General features: G+C 41.5%; 2 protein-coding genes across 2 annotated transcripts; both read left to right on the plus strand.

Annotated features, from left to right (window-relative positions):
* Positions 1-1,499: 1,499 nt before the first annotated feature.
* On the plus strand, positions 1,500-11,356 carry LOC144629436 (UDP-glucuronosyltransferase 1A1-like). The gene is made up of 5 exons (XM_078487641.1): positions 1,500-1,661; positions 5,301-5,910; positions 8,827-9,042; positions 9,230-9,524; positions 10,622-11,356. Exons 1-5 carry the CDS (start codon positions 1,509-1,511, stop codon positions 10,893-10,895), a joined length of 1,548 nt encoding a protein of 515 aa, XP_078343767.1. The 5' UTR covers positions 1,500-1,508; the 3' UTR covers positions 10,896-11,356.
* Positions 11,357-12,917: 1,561 nt separating this feature from the next.
* Positions 12,918-18,679, plus strand: LOC144629435 (UDP-glucuronosyltransferase 2C1-like). The gene is made up of 5 exons (XM_078487639.1): positions 12,918-13,078; positions 15,784-16,390; positions 17,402-17,617; positions 17,851-18,139; positions 18,390-18,679. Exons 1-5 carry the CDS (start codon positions 12,926-12,928, stop codon positions 18,670-18,672), a joined length of 1,548 nt encoding a protein of 515 aa, XP_078343765.1. The 5' UTR covers positions 12,918-12,925; the 3' UTR covers positions 18,673-18,679.
* Positions 18,680-18,810: the final 131 nt, after the last annotated feature.

Genomic DNA, 18,810 nt, shown 5'->3' on the forward strand with positions numbered 1-18,810 from the left:
AAATCTACTGTAGAGTTGTTGTTTTAATTGTCAATCTTCTTACTTGGATTCAAGATTATTATGTGAAAACAACCCTTGTAAAATTTACCTTGTTCGCGTTGTTTTATTTTGGCCAGGTACCTACGGAATGATAGTGACAATCGGTAAAAACAGAATCAAATTTCACACGTTTGCTTATTCGACTTAAGGATAGACCCAAGCAGGTAGGGTAACCCTAGTGCTAGGGTTACCCTAGCAGGAGGGTTACCCTAGCGCTCCCACATTTCTCCTTTTTTTTTCATCGACGTGTTTTTCGCTGTTTTTTCAGCTAGGGTTACCCTAACACTAGGGTAACCCTAGCTGAGCGCTAGGGTTACCCTAGCGCCAGGGTAACCCTAGCGCCTTGTAAACGCTCTGCTAGGGATAACTCGCCTACCCGGGACAGCTTTATTTTGGCTCCAAGAAGCTAAATATGTTTTAAAATACCGACAAAAACAGCGAATTGTGACCAAGAAACATCGTGTTCATTCACAATTTGTCGTATTTTTGCACTAGAACGGAATTATTTTCGAATAACAGCTTCTTACAACAAAATTTTACAAGGTTAACTGAAGCGTAACCGGTGTAAGTTGACCCGGGTAAGTAGGGTTACCCTACCTGCAAATTTTTGCTTGTAAACCCGGGCTATCTTCTAACCCTCTTGCTAGGGTAACCCTAGCACTAGGGTTACCCTACCTGCTTGTAAACAGGCCCTAACACTGAATTCTCGTGAAGTGCACTGTGCATGCCATTACATAAGCATACATTGTGACATTTTGATACAGATGATTGACGGTTTGTGCCTGGTCCACATAAAAGAGCGCGGGCAATTCAAAGAGTTGTACTGAATAAGCCATTATCAAGAATTGGGACCATTTATCAAGAATAGTCAGAATAGGGACACGTCCCGAGACAGCAGGAAGCCCCAAAGCACTCGCAGAACGAATCAGAGTGTCCCTATACGGCTTCTGAACTATGATAAAAGCAGAGGCAAATACATCGTGGATTTATGATACAGTGGAACCCCGATATAACGATATGCCAAGGGAGCGGTAAAATAATATCGTTATATCGAAGATCGTTATATCGGGGTTCCGTCCCATACATTTTACTGTAACTTTTGCCGGGACATAGAATATTCATCGTTATACCGGGAATATCGTTGTATCGAAGATCGTTATATCGGGGTTCCACTGTATGTATAAATTACTTTAAAAGTTTTTCCTGTACGGAATAGGCCAACTGAATTCCGATATATATATTAAAATTCTAGCTTGGCTCTGAGGCTTGGGGGAATAAAACAAAAGATATCACATCGAGGTTGATGGATGAATGAATAAATTATTTTGTTTTATTCCCCCAAGCCTAGGAGCCAAGCAATAATTTTAATATATCGGAATATTGGCCCGTTGGGACTAATGATAATCACGTGTGACGCGACTCATGGTCAAGCAACCCACGTTGTTGACACGGCAAATGATGACAGCAAAATGGCGGCATTCACATTACCTCTTTTTGTTTCGCTTATAACGTTGAACTATGCTTTGTCGGAAAGAATTGCAGGTTTTAGTTATGTACCTTCTGGATCTCATTATTTCGTGATAAAAGAAGTAATGGAAGAGTTGTCGTCACGAGGCCATGAGGTGAGTAAAAACATTTCCAATTTCTCAGGGGCACCCAACGAGAAAATTTTACTATAGGTGTCGGAACACCGTTTTTACGTTACAAGTGTCCTTTTTGTGCGATTTAAAGCCTTCTTTTTAAACTCTAAGAAAAGTGTATCTTTTCAGATACGCTAGTTGGACTTTCAAACTTCAGAAAATTTTAGGGAACGAAATATTATTACCCGAATTTACGAGCCGCTGCTGCCTTCTCGAAAATCGTAGCTGGCCTTTTTTTTTCCTACCCAAAACGGCATTTTTCCCTCTCCGAAAACAACAGGCATTAATTTCCCTTGTCACGAAAGTTTGAGCTAAAGGAAACTCCAGTTTTTTATCACACTTTAACCGAAAATCGTAGGCGATTATAAGTATTATAGGTCTTCCGAACAGTTATTTACCGAAACGGTCTGTTGGTAAATAACTGCACTACTTTTGGGGTGCGATCACGCAAGGTGCAAAACAAATGCGTTTTGCTTTCCAAGATGGGATAAATTCGCTATAATGAACTTGTGTTGGTCTTATTAACAAAAAGCTCTTTTCTGGCCGATCTAACTACGGTTAAAGATGATAAAGATAGTCTGCATATTTACAAAGATGCATTTATAATAATTATTCCTATTAATTATTAATTGTGGTTTACAGTATCGATACTGATAAAACAAAACAACGCCAGTTTGTGGCGGTCTTGACACTAAAATTATATTTGAATCATAAAAATAGCATTTACTAAGTTTTTACTGAACTATAAAAAACACGAGTGGAAAGCTTGAGTAACGCTATGCTTAATACCGAGAGCTGTGAATTTTGAAGCGAATTGTGCGCACGGAAGCGAAACGTTCTTCTTCCAATGCTAATGGCGACTGGAAGCGAAACGTCTCGCTTTCACGACCACAATATATACTTTACCTATTCAGGAGAAGAAGCAAAATGTTCGCTTCCGACTGCCAATGGGCGGAAAGGAGCGAAACGTCTCGCTTCCAACAGCCAATGGGCGGTAAGAAGCGAACCATTTCACTTGCACAACCTTTGTTAAGAGCGCAACATTTTCCCAACCAAAAAGAGCCATGTGAATGTTAATTCATTGAACATGTTTCAACCTGTGTTGCTACGCAACTTTGTTATATCTCTACGTGTCTTAGAACATGCATCAAAACGTCTCTGTTTTTCTCATCATCGACCATCAGTACAATCTCCTCGATTTCTGGGTTTACTCTCTCCTTTCTTCATCCATTCTTCCATTCTTCTTCGGTATTACTCCACGACTTGGCCGTATATGTACTCTTTCTTCCACCTTTACCAAACATGCTGTCTTCATTTTTTTCTGCAATCGTGCGTGTAACTTTGTACCTTCATCTCAGGGGGGGGGGGGGGGGGGGGTACTCCGGCTTGTAAATGACGGGGATGATCGAAGGATTTTTTTGGGTTTGAAATTTTTTATTCAGGGATTTTTTGGGGTTGGAAAATTTGGCAAGTATTTTTTTTGGGTGACTTGATTTAAATAGGGGATTTTTTTGGGTATTAAAAACGCAGCCTTGGTGTATTTATGCTATGAAGAATAAACAAACACGAGCGTACATTTTTTATGGTTTTCTTTGTGTTATATTATTGCGACAATAGAAAGCAAGGGACCGCGGACGAAAATGGTGCTAGTGTACGTAGAAGCTGGCGACAGCTCTGATCAGCCAAAAATAAAAATACAGAGACAAGAAATGCAAGGCTGACACTACTAATTTGGCAAGGGATTTTTTGGGGGTTATTTTTGGTCCAGGGATTTTTTTGGGTAGTGTCTGAAGACTTAGGGATTTTTTTGGGTCCTGAGTTTTGCCTCCATTCGATCATCCCCGTCATTTACAAGCCAGAGTATCCCCCCTGGGACCTTCATCTCCTACTACAGAGAAAACAGAAAAGTTTCGAGAAATATAACTGTGACACTCCCATTCTTTTCCCCATAGCCCTTTCGTTTCTCTTAGCCGGCTGGGCCTTGGCACGAGGAAACGAAGGGCTCTGGGGACACAGAATCTCCAGTCCTAGATTCTAGGACTTCCGGTCTTCATGTATGCAGTCATGACGTTTTAAAAGTTTGTATGAGAGAGTCGTTTGGTTTTCGACTTCCGTTTAGGAATTCTTTGTTCCAAACAGCCCCCAAACAGCCAATCAAAAAAATTCGAATTTATTCAAAAATTCTATTCCCCAGAGCCCTCCGTTTTCTCGTGCCAAGCCGGCTAAGAGAAACGAAAGGGCTATGGGGACGAGAATGTGACACCCCTTCTCGCGCTGATGAATTCCAGAAACTGTAACTGTAAACTGTAAAAGAATCTAACTCACTTTAATTTTCCGTTGAAAGGCAAGAGAGATGATAAAGTCTGACTAGTCATTGTACATTTCTAACAAACAAAAAGAAGCGCTCTACACATACATCCCTAGGCAAGACCCAGAAAATGTTATCAGACAATGAATCTAGTGATTCTGGTGAAGATAGCGAAGGAAAACGTTGTTGTTGCGCATTACAGTAGTATGGAGTACTCAGCTAGGGAGCAAGAACTATGCTGAGAAAAACAATGCAAAGGAAAATCTGATACCAGCTCAACCGTTACCTCGTCTCAAGACGTAATATTGAGACATCATTTCGTGATACCTTGACTATTTTTTGTATTAGCTTTAAACTATAACTTATGAACTATTACGTTTCAGAGACTCTCGACATTTGCCATTATCAGAGAGCAGGGGGGGGGGGGGAAGAAAGTCGGCACTTTTCTTTGGAGACAAAGCAGTGCCTGGAAACGGTGCGAGGCTATATCAATCAAGCCGTTGCTAAGAAAGACGTCACCCAAAGTTTTGTTTTCTCAGAAAGATTTAAATATCAATGACTGCATGCGTGTGAAATGCGAATAGTGGCGGTGTTTAAGTTTGATGTTTCACGCCACTGATTTCTCACCTGACGTTTCACGTCACTGAGAATGTTTTGGCGGCGTGGAATACCAATGAAAAATGGTAAATCATTTCAGAATCATTGGAGTTATTTTTAATTGGTATAATTCGCAAGCCCTACTTTTGCCAGACTGGACACCGTTATCACTGTTTGTTGTTGTGATGTCCGGCAAACTTCAAAAGAACAAACAAAATGCAATTAGCTATTGTGTTCTGTGCACGGTCAAGACCAAGACATGCGAACTAGACAATGACTTTGTCAAGCTATTCACTGTGCCCTTAGCAACCATTCGATAGCCACTGCGCACATTCGGTTGCCCGGCACCGCTATGACCCCTTTTTCAGTCGTGTAACAAAGGGAGTTTCTCCCCCCCCCCCCCCCCCTGTCAGACTCGTGGAGTGTTGGCTCCGATTTCAGTTTGCTGAATGCTTCCTTGGAAACGAAATTCCTCTCCGATCCGTGCAAAGTTGCAAACTTTTTCTCAAATGCTTCCAATTCCTTGGGAATCCCGCTTCTTCCCCTCTCTTCCCCTGCCCCTTCAATCCCAGGTTCCTGCCCTCTTGCCCCCACCCCGGTCCCCACTTCAGCCTCATTTTTTGCCGAAAAGGTGTGGGTCTGTTGCCACTCCACTCCCTTTTCTCATGCCCTTCTTTCATTGACAATACATTTAATCAAATTCTTGCTTTATGTAGGTGGTACTTGTTATACCCACCGAAGAGAAGAAATCAAGAACGGGTGAAAAGATCCCTCACAAGACATACCAAGTGCCATTTGACTATGCTTTTTTTGAGGAGTTTGTTGTAAAGACAGGAATTGAAGAAGGCATGTTGAGGTTGACAATTAACAGGAATGAACTGCAAAGAGTCGCATGCGAATACTTGTTAAATAACACAGAACTAATCCAGGATCTGAGGAATTTTGACTTGATAGTATATGAGGCTGGTGCTACATGTACTCCGTTGGTTGCCGATCTTCTTGGCATTCCCAGGGTGGTAATTATTCCAGTTTCACCAAACATCCAAATGTCTTCATATTTAAAGATACCTTTTCCTGTTTCATATGTTCCATCAATGATGACTACCTTTACCAGTAAAATGTCATTTATACAGCGTCTTGCAAACCTTGGACTGTACATCTTTACCCAGTTGGCATTGCATGTTATGATAACCAGCTCTATGAGCCCTCTGAAGGACAGGTACAACATAACACCTGAGATAAGCTACCATGAAGCCCTTGACAATGTTGAACTGGCGATCATTGAAGCAGATTTTGCCCTTGAGTATCCACAGCCACTTCTGCCAGGTTTGCCTAATGTAAAATGTAAAATATACATGTTTGAGTCTGAATCCTTCCAAATCGTTTGCCAATTTAGTTAAAACTAAAACAACGAGTATTCCAGTTCTGTAGTTCAACTGCCTTTTATTGTAAACGGGCAACATTGCAAATGCCATTAATGTGGCGGGGGTGGCTCACGGGCTCTGTGACAACACTGATTTGATTGAAATATAAAAAGTCCAGCCAGGTAGACTAGACAATATATACTCTTAAAATCACTGAGTCATTAGGAACAACTCTTTTTACTGCAATATGATTAAACTACTACTGCACGGAAGTATTTTGCTCTTGTGTTCTACGCGGCGATGTCTTGTTAAATTAAACTTGATTTCTGTTCGATTGCGCTAAACAGAATAAAAGAATAAAGGATCCTGCCGCTCGTGGGACAGCATAAAGCGATGTCAAGCCATCGCTTAAAAATGACTATAACAGTCCACTAAAGCAACAAAAGACGTATTATCATGAGTTATACAGGAATGAGATTTCAAAGAAAAATTGAAAACGTCTGGCAGACGTTTTCAAACTCTGCCCATGTGTCATGGACAAAACGTTGAAAACAAAATACATTTTGCTCTCCTTTGAAATATTCACGTAATATCTTCACCTTGGTGCACGTGTTCTCTGCGCATCTTGTGAATGAGTGAAGCTACTGAAGCATAATTGCGTTCGACGAAGGAGAGCGCAAGCCTAATTTTGTTTTTGCGTCCTGTTACTTTTGAGTTGGTATGCCTGTGTACTGTTATGCGAAATTTATGAATCGAGCCGTAATGCGCGCGCAGATGTAAGGACGCCAGATTGGCCGCCCCGATTGATTTTTGCAGGGGCAAATCTCGGCCGGGAAACTGGTAGCCACAGATGGCCTCGATTTTTATGCAAAACAAGATGGCGTCCCAAACGGAGCTTAGAAACATTGGGCGCTTTCCATTCGACCAAAAATTCTGGTTTGAGTTTCCGGAAAATTCCAGTTGCAAATGGAACAGCATTTTCCAACTTTTCCGGTTGACTGCACGGAAGGCAAAACAAAATTTGCATATGGTCAGGTAGTGCGTCTAATATGGAAATTTCTACGGTGCATTAAAATAATAATTAAAATAAAAAGCATTCCGAGCACTGAAAATAAACGCCATGAATGACATCGTGGCTACAAATACAGGGACCTTTCAAAAGGCACACTACAAGCAACGAAAACGTCGCCAACCCAAAAAGTTTAATGAGCAAAACAATGGCGTAGCCTGCACGCGCGTTATAAATATTTGTACATTTTTTTGCTGCCGCCTGCAAAACAACAACGAAAAACAACCGAGTTCACCAAAATTTTTTATTTGGAGTTTCAAGAATGCTTCCTTAACACATGTACCTGCTTTCAGCTGCACAAATCGCTAAATTTTCTGCCGAAGGAACTCAGGCTGAGTGTAAAATGGTAGCTTTTTCCAAAATTTCCGGAAAAGAGGACAACCTCGCAAGGTAGACCCAAATTTTCGAAAACAATTTCCGGGAAATTTCAGTTCCATTTGATTTTGCTTCTGGAATTTCCGGGGTTTTCGGTTGAATGGTTCGCATTTCGGAAAGTCAACACTTTCCGGATTTTCTGGAAACTTTCCGAGCAAATTTCTGTACCATTCGTCCTTGTTCCGAAATTTCCGGAATTTTTGGTCGAATGGAAAGCGCCCATTATTTTGCTTGAAAAAAGGGTTAAAAACGTGTGGCCAGAATTGTTATTTTGCCAAATATGTCAAGGAGAACATTAGAAGGTTATCATCCAAGGTAGCAGAGTTGTCTTCAGCCACCGAACGTCATAAAAAGAGTGGAAATCGATTAAGTCGATGCGGAGTCCGCTCGTAGGTAAACCGGCGTATTTTCCTGCAATTATCTGTTACACAAAATTACAAATCAGTGTTAGCATTACATGCATCGAGAGTGGGTATAATACAAATCAAAATTGTTTTATCACTTCTTTGAATTTGTGATATATCGTCATTCCTAGAAACACTAGACGTTTTGACGGGGAAATCGTTGTATAGTGAATGTACACTGTAACATGCGAGTAGTGGATTACTGTGTGAATTATGTCTGTATGTTTAAGTACTTTGTGGAATTTTAAATCGAAGTGAAACTATTTCTAGAAGTTTGTGGAAGTTTAAATCTCGTTTAGTGCCAAACGATAACAAGTCAAGTGAAATAAATAATTATTTTTGTGTACATAATATTTCATTCATTCTATGTTCTTTTGGCTCGTCACACAATCTTTCTCACACTTATCCTCCTCGCGTTTAGTGAGGTATAAGCATAGTAACTAACTTTGAATTAAGGCATACTACTAGTAGGCCGACGATCTCGGGTTTTTTTGCCACTGCCTGCTTACCTTGGGTCTATTTTACTAGGAATGGGCTCCTGATTTTACGTATAGGTCGAACGCACTCCCCTAATCTCTGATTACTACTAGTTTTAGCTCCGTTTTTGCGAAAATGCATCAAACTTGCCATGATACTGCCTCTTTAAGGTCATCTGCCGGCTGTCAAACCAAGGTATTCGCTGACCAGTATCACATGACCACATCGCGGGCTCAGATGCAGAGCTCATCAAGGTCATGTGCTTTTTTAAGTTGACCACTGAACAGGTAATCCTTTTCCATTGGATCGTGGGCTCAACTTTTTATTTTTTCTGCTCTGCCTATGGTCAGTAAATTCAAATTTAAATAAAGGGCAAAGTAAAGGGAGCTCCGCTTTTTGGCTTGGCTAAATCTATTTAATACTTGATAAATGTAAGACCGACCCTGCCTACAGATATGGTCGCTTTCTGCCGAGTTCTTTCACTTTTTTTCTTAACGAACATATTTTTTTCACAAAACAGCAAAATGTTAACAAGGACGCATTTGATTTGCAGGTCAAGTTATGGTAGGTGCCATCACTGTAAAAGCTGAAGCTAGCCCACTCCCCCCTGATTTAGTAGATTTTATCAACAGTGCAGGAGGGAATGGATTTGTTATTGCTTCTCTTGGCTCTTATGTGCAAACAGTTATTCCTAAGGAGATGATAGACGTATTGGCTACAGCTTTTGGAAAGTTGAAGCAGAAAGTTATATGGAAGCTCAAAGGAAAAGGTGATTTGAATATACATTTTGTTTAAGTTATGTTGTTGTTGTCTTTGTAGTCGTCTTTGTTTTGGTCGAAGCTAAACCATCTCAATTTTTCTTCAATTTGCACATAAAGTATTCTTGTTTTAAGTTATCTATGTATACGTCCACAGTACTTTTATTGGTAAAAACGTCTTTCTCCCCTTATTTTTAGGCTACATCCCTTCGTTCCTCAGTACAAGTCCCAACATCAAAGTAGTGGACTGGTTACCTCAGAATGATCTATTGGCTCACAAGGACATCAAAGCTTTTGTCTCCCATGTGGGACACCACAGTCTTTACGAGTCGGCGTATCATGGTGTCCCTGTGGTGGCTGTTCCGTTATTTGGAGACCAGTTTTCTAACGCCAAGAAAGCAGAGCATTTTGGAGTGGGAATAGTTGTTGATCACCGAAGCGTGAATGTCCAACAATTGCTTGAAGCAATAGAACATGTTATTAATGAACCAAGGTATTGATAGCTTCTGTTCCATTTGTTTGCAGATAGTATTGCTGGTTTTCACTGTCACGCCAGTAACGCTACTGTCACGCGCTGCTAAAAAATAAATCCAAAGCTATTGAGTCAAAAAAAAAAATCAAGAATATTGCAGGTTGCAAAAAATTATAAGATAGTCAACGTGTCCAAGTCTCAGGTCTGTACGGTATTCCGTACTTGAGTTATCCGTCAAAATATTCCCAACAAATTTAGAGAGCACAGTATGGAAACGACATTTTGGAGTCCGTGTGAAGGGGCTCCAACGTGGCCGTCGGAATTCAATGAAAACATCTGACATTTACTTCTGCTATAAAAAGCGGTCAGTTAACCTTCATGAGCATGTAAACATCCACATAAACACTTCTCGTAAAACCTCAACTGTTTAGATTGTTAAAATTGACAGGATGAGGCATTTTCGTCAAGCACACGTGACAGCCTTCAGGCGGCCATTTTGATGTCGTGTGGCGCGAAACTCCGAAATTCAAAATGTTATATCTTAAAGACGGCGGATGCTACCGAGCTGAAAACCTTCAGTAAGATATATATTAAGGACGTCTAATAGGCAGCGAAGGATAAAAAGTCAGAGGTCCCGCGATTCTGGATTTTAAAATTTTGATGACGTCATGTGAAAACCAAGAATATCAGGTATCACTTTAACTTTTTCCAGGCATTCGTTACGTGTTAGTGAATAACGACGAAAAGAAACATACAACTGAGGGGCTTGTAGCCTGCAGAACAGGCGGTTTATTTTTTGCGGGGTTATTGCGAGGTCGCGCGAAGCGCGAGGGAAAAATAAACCGCCTGTAGCCAGACCATTGTTCATGCTCTACCGCCCACTTTTTTGATTGACATGAAAGACTGAGAAAGGACCAATCACTGAACGCGAAAACAGGTCTTCGCACTCGCCCCCACGCGACCCGCAAAATAAAAACTCGCACTTCGCGCTTCGACCCGCAAAATAAACCGCCTGTTCTGCAGGCTAAGGGGCTTGGGGCTAACAACCCTCCTCCTTAAATTGAGGTTGATTTTTTGAAAGTTGTAAAAATGTTTTGGTTAATGTTCTGATCTTCTAGGTTTAAAAGAAAGGCCATGCGCATTTCACGGCTGATGAAAGACAGCCCACGGACCCCGTTAGAGAAAACTGGTGACTGGATAGAGTATGTACTCAGACATGGTGGAGCCCAGCACCTCAGAGCTCAAGTGTTTAACATTCCTTGGTATCAGTACTACTTGATTGACGTCATGGCTTTCCTTGTTGCTATAGTTACCTTGGTTGTCATGGTGATACGATTGGCATGTAGATGCCTGCTCCGCATATGCTATCGTTCCAAAACTAAGAAGGAGTGATCATGAATAGCGAAGCGCACGAGGTCAAAAACTAGAGTGCAAATGAATATAACCCCACGAGGCTCAGAAAACATCAGCGTGTTCTGAGAGAAATAGAGGGAATCTAGGCAAAGTTTTTGTTTTAATAAAGTGTTTTAGGAACATCGACTGTTTTAGAAAGTGTTTTAGCAAAATCGTTTGCCATTCTGGTTTGTTTGTCTGAGTCTTGTCTGAGTCGTGACGTCACTTGCGCGCTTCGCTATTCTTTTTTCATTTTTTGAGTGATTCCAATTGGTTCTTTTCATTTACATGATTTAATTTAAATTTATATTTTCGTTTTGATGGTTAGTGTCTTTTAGGACTTTTGCCGAAAATGTAGACGTTAATGAAACATGCGTGTTTAAAATCTAAAACTATGCGTATTTCAAATTTATGGACATTTTTTGATAATTTTCAGAAGAAAAACCCGTAATAAAAGATGAAGATAAGTTTTTGCGAAGTTCTTGTTTCAGCCTATTCTTGCTTCAGTCGTTTGTTTCTTTGTTTCCGGTAAGATTTTGGGGTCGGTTTATGGCTATTTGGCTGCTTTTAAGTTCAATTGCTTTGCCCTCAATACAGATAGCGAAGAAGTGAATCTGAAAATCACCTTAAATAACCACAAATCGACCCAGAAATCTTAACGGAAACAAATAAACAAACGACTGAAGCGAGGTAATTTATTTTTTTTATTCAAAACTCGCTCGCATGTTCAGGTTTAAAAGTCTTACTGTTTTCCCCCATACAAAAACTTTTATATTTCGACTGTTGCGTAGCCTGTTCCAGGCGTTTGGTCCGGGGGGTACTCCCTATAATGGCGTATACGGGGAGGCTCCGCCTGAAAGGGTTCCTTTTTCAGGCTTCAGGTATATGGTCGTATATAAACGGGTAGGGAAATAGAAATCTGCAGGAGTCTGTTATTTAGCTATTTAAAATGGCCTTTTATTAAAAGTTTGGTTAGTTGGGGACCCAGTGGGGGGGGGGGGGGGGGTACTCCGGGATCAAAGTGACGGGGATAATCGAATGGAGGCAAAACTCAGGACCCAAAAAAATCCCTAAGTCTCCCGACATTACCCAAAAAAATTCCTGGACCAAAAAAAACGCCCCAAAAAATCCCTAGTCAAATTCCCCCTTAATTGCCAAGGCCGCGCCAAGGTACTTTAGTTTGATTTTAATACCAAAAAATATCCCCTATTTAAATCAAGTCACCCAAAAAAATACCTGCCAAATTCTCCTACCCAAAAAAATCCCGGAATCGAAAATTTCGACCCCCAAAAAATCCTTCGCACATCCCCGTCACTTGGATCCCGGAGTACCCCCCCTGGGGTTGGGGAGCAGCGCAAAAACCCGGAACCCAATTTTTCGCTCGCCGTTTTCTTTTCTGTGATGCCCCCCCCCCCCCCCAACTAACCAAACGGGGGAACAGGCTAACTTCAGTGTGTAACTCGATGCGGACGCTCATCGACCATGGGCGACCTGTGCTAATGAATTTACAGATAGCACAGTACCCTAAGCCAAAGCGTGAGACGAACATATCGGATGAAATGGGATTACCACCAACCATATGGGCGAAGATCAGCCCTCATCTGAAATAGGAACATGTCTCGAGACAGCGCCATACCCCAATCCACCCCTCAGAACGAATCAGAGTGTCCCTGTCGCACAACATAAACGGAACTGATGATAATCTCGCGTGACGAGACTCCTCATGCAAATGTAATGATCACGCAACAATTGTGCAATGTGCGTGACCCAGGCACATTGTGCTAGGCAACAGGCATGCAGCGGAAGTACCGTTCAACTATCACAAATCCACGTTGTATTGGCCTCTGCTTTTATTATAGCTATCCGTACAGGGACACTCTGATTTTTAGCGGGTGGATTGGGGTTTCCTTTTGTCTCAGGACGTATCTCTAGTTCCGGACAATGGCTGATTTCATTTGATCTCAAAGCAATTGCGCATAGTGCGTGACCAATGTTGTGTCAGACAGCACACGGCATAACTGATCAGCAAAATGGCGGCATTGATATTACCTCTCGTTGTTTCGCTCACAACATTGAACCTTGCCTTGTCGGCCAGAATTGCAGGTTTCAGCGGAGAACCTTCGGGATCTCACTATTTCGTGATAAAGAAAGCGATGGAAGAATTATCGTCACGGGGACATGAGGTGAGTTAAAACATTTCAAATTTCTTTACACTGCACTACTCTTAGGACTGCATATCAAATGCGGAATGCTTTCCATAATGGAAGATTAATTCGCTATAATGAGCTTGTGTTGTTCCTTATTAACACAAAGCTCTTTTCTGGCCGATCGTATACATTAGAAACTCTTTATACGACGCCGGGATGAAGATACTAGCCTGGGTCGGCTTGCAGCTAAGGCCTTTCAACGGTGTACCTTGGAGCTGCAAGCGACGCGCGCGGTCCAGCGACCTAAGCGACACGATTTATACGGCACTGAAATGAGACAGCGACACAGAGAACACCAGAAAATGACAGCGACATGAGACAAAATTGCGCATCTACCAATGATAACTAAAAATTGGCAAGTAAATACACGATAAATATTGCATCGAAATAACTCAGATTAGGAACATGAAGCCGAGCCCGGGAAGCCGAGCGTTTCGTTTACCATGCGGGTCAGCTTTGGTCAGCATTTTGGCAAACTCTGGCTTAACTGTAAGTGGAAGCTAATAAAGACCTTCAGATCAGAGTACGAATACGAGATCGAGTACGAGTACGACTTTCGAATTTTCATCCAGTAACGTTCTCAGAGCCCTCACTCCTCCCTGTTGCCGACCAGTTGAAAGGAGACTATCGGTACATGCATGATTGCTGTGAAATATGATAATAGCAGGTATAAGCATTATGTTTGAAAAGTCGTTCTCGTACTCAATCTCGAACTCGTACTCCGATCTGAAGGTCCCTAATAATGAAAGATGATAACGAATAATCAAAACTATCTGTGTCAGAATACTGAAAAGGATTGGTTACATAGAAATTGTCAAGCCTTTTAGTCGGGTTCATTGTAAGCCCTTACAGAAGATCGACTGGGGGAACAAGGCACCCGCTGCGTTTTGGGTATTTTACTCGGGTTAGAAACCAACCAGGGGTCGTGTAATTAAGCCCAAGGAGTTTTCCATTATTTTAGGGATCAAGACTTGTGAGCACATTTTCTCCAGTTTTATTCTCGCAATTGTCAAGTCACCTCCGTTGTTTAACATTGTTTTCTCTCCGGTTATCTCTTTCCACGTGTCCTCACAAAAAAACCTTATTTCACAATACTTTGTCTCCTATTTCAAATGTCAATAAGGGGGTGTCCTATTTTAAAAAACATGAAAAAAGGTCACATCCAGAAGTCACGACGTTTCCGGTCACACAACAATCCCGACAATAACGGTTTTCGAAAGTCTGTCACTGTAATAAGCATATTGACTACCTTATTGTTATTTTTCTTCCCGGGGACTAAATCTCGCAAAAATGGAACGGGTATATTTCGCGAAACTTAGGGCGCTTTCCATTTGTCAGATCTGGCCGGCCGGTCCGAATGGCGATGGTTTTTAATGTGAAATGCTGCTTTTCCACGAGATTCTCCCACAAATCCACCACAACACTGGATAATATTCATGCAATGACTGATTTGGCAGGACAAATCTGACTAACAATGGAATTTTGCAGATTTTGTTCTCGAATATGACCGGCTAGTTTTGTCTAACGAAAAGCGCCCTTAATTTTCGCGATTTGGCCAAAAATACGTTAAAAATAAGTTTAAAACGTTAAAAATACGTTTTCGCGGCGCGAAAATCGCGCTTTCAGTTATTCGTCATCATCATATGAGCGTGTTCATCTCGGGATAAGCCGTCCCGCCCGAGTTGAATTCATCTCACCCGTGCTTACATAACATTACATTTCATCCCGGGAAGGACTGGTTACATGGGGTTTTCGTCACGTTTCATCCCGGTGTTTTATCCCGGGATGAAATCGTCCCGCGAAGAACTCATCCCAGTACGAAATCATGTATCATCATGTAAACAGCAACAAGAAAATAACCAGACACCGAGATGAATTCATCCCGGGACGAAAGTCATCCCGGAACGAAAACTCTCATGTAAAGAGGCCCTAGGTGTGTCATCGGTAAAAGCGGGTCCCTTGATCTCTAAAGAACACATGCGAGATACATAGATGATAACACATGGTTGCGTGGAGCGCAAGGGCTGACTCGTGGAGTGTTGGCTTCAATTACAGTTTGCTGATTGTTCCTTGTTAACGAAGTTCCTCCCCGATCCTGTGTAAAGTTGCGAACCTTTTCCAAAATCCTCCCGATTCGTGCCATCTTGGAAATCCCGCTTCTCACCCTCTCTGCCCCCGCCTCCCATAAAGCTGCAGCCCTCCTTCCCTCTTGTCCTCCTTTAGGCCTCGTTTTTTGGCAAAAAGGTGTGGGTTTGCTGCAATTCCGCTCGCTTTTTCAATGCTATTGCCTGTCGTCTTCCCTATCCCATAAACTCTCTCCACCACCCAGGTTTCAGTTTGTGCTAATTAACTTTAAGCGACAATACATGTACACCTGATTGAAGAAACGTTGACCCGTGAAAAGCGTAAACGATAAACCATGCGACCCAAATGCACTGGGAAATCGGAAAAAGTAATCGTCTTCTGTGACAGAATGAACATTATCATACGAAAGGTTGCATAAATCATGCTATTAAAACTCCCAAAGAAAATATTGCCTTGATTATAAATAAATCGAATAGTACTAAGCTTACCAATGCTGTCTACCCATAATCCCATTCGATCTTATCGTTTATGGTTTGAGCTTTTCACGGGGTCAACGTTTCTTCAATCAGGTGTAATTAAATTATTACTTTATGTAGGTGGTACTTGTTGCACCCTCCAATCAAAAGGAATCAAGAACGGGTGAAAAGATCCCTCACAAGACATACCAAGTACCATTTGACCCTGCTTTTGTTGAAGAGTTTGTTGTAAAAACAGCAATTGAAGAAGGCATATGGAGGTTGATAATTAACAGGATTGAACTGCAAAGAGTCGCATGTGAGCACTTGTTAAATAACACAGAACTATTTCAAGAGCTGAAGAATTTTGACCTGATAGTATTTGAAGCCGGTGCTTCATGTATTCCGTTGGTTGCCGATCTTCTTGGTGTGCCCAGAGTGGTAATTATTCCAGTTTCGCCAAATGTCCCAATGTCTTCACATTTAAAGATACCCTCTCCTGCATCTTATGTTCCATCAATGATGACTACCTTTACCAGTGAAATGTCATTTATACAGCGACTTGCCAACCTTGGACTGTACATCTTTACCCAGTTGGCAGTGGTTATGATTACCAGTTCCATGAGCCTTCTCAAGGACAAGTACAACATTACACCTGGGATAAGCTACCATGAAGCCATTGGTAATAATGAACTGGTGATCATTGAAGCAGATTTTGCCCTTGAGTATCCACAGCCACTTCTGCCAGGTTTGCCTAATGTAAAATTTAAAATAGACATGTTCAAGTCTGAATCCTTCCAAATGGCTGGCCATTTTAGTTAAAACTGAAACAATGAGTTTTCCAGTTCTGCAGTTCAACTGCTTTTATTATAAAGGGGCAACCTTGCAAATACCATTAATGTGACTGGGTGCTTCATGGGCCTTGTGGCAAGACTGATTAGATTGAAACATAAAAGTCCTACCAGGTATACTAGGCATTAATACTCTTAAAAGCACTGAGTCATAAACTACTTTCTGTACGCATTGCATGCCTATGATATAAGCTGTCTGTGACTGCAAGCATTGCAAACCTATATAAGACGCAAGATTATCTTGTCACCTGCGCCCATTACAAGCCATAGCGGATCCTCCCAGGGGCCCGAAGGGCCGCAGAGCGGATCTCCAAAACCATAGAAATAGAAAAAATCATGCATGCATAGAAGTAAGAGAACCATGCATTTAATTTTTCATGGTCAGCGGCCACGTACAGGTGCGCGTGCTTGGGCGCCCTCCGAACGTACGTACGACGTCGCGCAACAATGGCGGCCAAACTCCAGAAATCATGTAAGCGTTAAACTTAACGTGAGCTTACATCTTTGATATTGGATGAATGTTATGGTGAATTGACAGCAGTCAAACCAAGGTATCCGCTGACCCATATAACATGAACACATCGCGGGTTCAGATAGAGAACTTATCAAGGTCACGTGTTTTTCAAGTTGACCACTGACCAGGTTATCCTTTTTCGTTGGATCGCGGGCTCAATTCTTTCTTTTCTGCCTATGATCAGTAAATTCAGATTTAAATAAAGGGCGAAGAAAATAACCAGTGAGCTCCGCCTTTTGGCTTGGCTAAATCTATTTTATACTATGAAAGACCGACCTGGCCTACAGATATGGTCACTATCTGCCGAGCGAGTTCTTATACTCTTTTCGTAACGATTTGTTGTTGTTTTTTTACAAAACAGCGAAAAGTTAACCTGGACGCATTTGATTTGCAGGTCAAGTTATGGTGGGTCCCATTACTGCAAAAGCTGAAACTAGCCCACTCCCTCCTGATTTAGAAGATTTTATCAACAGTGCAGGAGGGGATGGATTCGTTATTGCTTCTTTTGGCTCTTATGTGCAAACAGTCATTCCTAAGGAAAAGATCGACGTATTGGCTACAGGTTTTGGAAAGTTGAAGCAGAAAGTTTTATGGAAGCTCAATGGAAAAGGTGATTTGAATAAATTTGAACTTTAGTTATGTTATTGTCTTTATGGTGGTCTTTGATTAGATTGAAGCTAAATGATCTTAATGTTTCTTCAGAGCAGTTGCTCTCTTCTTCTACCCATACTACCTATCGGTCTTGACTTTAGCCTTTGGTTGGACAATGTTAATTGAAATAGCTGTATATGTTCACGTCTATAATACCTCTAAAAATGTCTTTCTCTTCGGCTTAATTTTTAGGCTACATCCCTTCTTCTGTCAGTCCAAATATCAAAGTAGTGGACTGGTTACCTCAGAATGATCTGTTGGCGCACAAGGACATCAAAGCTTTTGTCTCCCATGTGGGACACCACAGTCTTTATGAGTCGGCGTATCATGGCGTCCCTGTGGTTGCTGTTCCCTTATTTGGAGACCAATTTTCTAACGCTAAGAAAGCAGAGTATTTTGGACTGGGAATAATTGTGGATCACCATAGAATGAATGCGCAAGAACTTTTTGAAGCAATAGAGCATGTTATCAGTGAACCAAGGTATTCGTAACTTTTGTTCCATTTGTTTGCATTTAATATATGAGATGTCGCTTGTTTGTTGGTGGGGCTAGCGCAAAGAACGACGAGAAGAAAGAATGCCACCGAGGGTTTGGGGGCAAATAACTCTCGTATTTTGTTTCTAATTTTTCACTTCCCGTTCTGCAGTCAATAGGTATTGCATTAACCCTAATTTGAAGTTGATTTTGTTGGAAAGTTGTGAAAATGTTTTGCAATGGTCTTGATTTTCTAGGTTTAAAACCGAGGCCATGCGCATTTCCCGGCTGATGAAAGACAGCCCACGGACCCCATTAGAGAAAACTGGTGACTGGATAGAGTATGTACTGAGACATGGTGGAGCCCGGCACCTCAGAGCTCAAGTGTTTAACATCCCTTGGTATCAGTACTACTTACTTGACGTCATGGCTTTCCTTGTTGCTATAGTTACCTTGGTTGTCATGGTGATAAGGTTGGCATGTGAATGCCTGCTCTGTATATGCTGTCGTTCCAGAAGCAATAAAACTAAGAAGGAGTAAAACTTTTTATCACAATAATTTACATTTTAGGACTGCTAAATCTCAATGGTTTGTGTTTTATTTCATATCGTTTTAGTTATTTTAGGCTTATATGTACGTAGCCCAAGGAAAAGATTGGCTAGTCGTGTCTTTATTCAA

This window comes from Oculina patagonica, chromosome 11 (genome assembly GCF_052425735.1).
Source record: "Oculina patagonica isolate OP01 chromosome 11, crgOcupat, whole genome shotgun sequence".
In the NCBI taxonomy this organism is placed as follows: Eukaryota; Metazoa; Cnidaria; class Anthozoa; order Scleractinia; family Oculinidae; genus Oculina; species Oculina patagonica.

Bases quoted from the DNA above. Each gene is read 5' to 3' on its own strand.
- LOC144629436 (XM_078487641.1), top strand. From the start codon at position 1,509: ATGGCGGCATTCACATTACCTCTTTTTGTTTCGCTTATAACGTTGAAC. The intron at 1,662-5,300 runs GTGAGTAAAAAC...TGCTTTATGTAG, and splicing joins TGTCGTCACGAGGCCATGAG to GTGGTACTTGTTATACCCAC. The intron at 5,911-8,826 runs GTTTGCCTAATG...TTTGATTTGCAG, and splicing joins TCCACAGCCACTTCTGCCAG to GTCAAGTTATGGTAGGTGCC.
- LOC144629435 (XM_078487639.1), top strand. From the start codon at position 12,926: ATGGCGGCATTGATATTACCTCTCGTTGTTTCGCTCACAACATTGAAC. The intron at 16,391-17,401 runs GTTTGCCTAATG...TTTGATTTGCAG, and splicing joins TCCACAGCCACTTCTGCCAG to GTCAAGTTATGGTGGGTCCC. The intron at 17,618-17,850 runs GTGATTTGAATA...CTTAATTTTTAG, and splicing joins ATGGAAGCTCAATGGAAAAG to GCTACATCCCTTCTTCTGTC.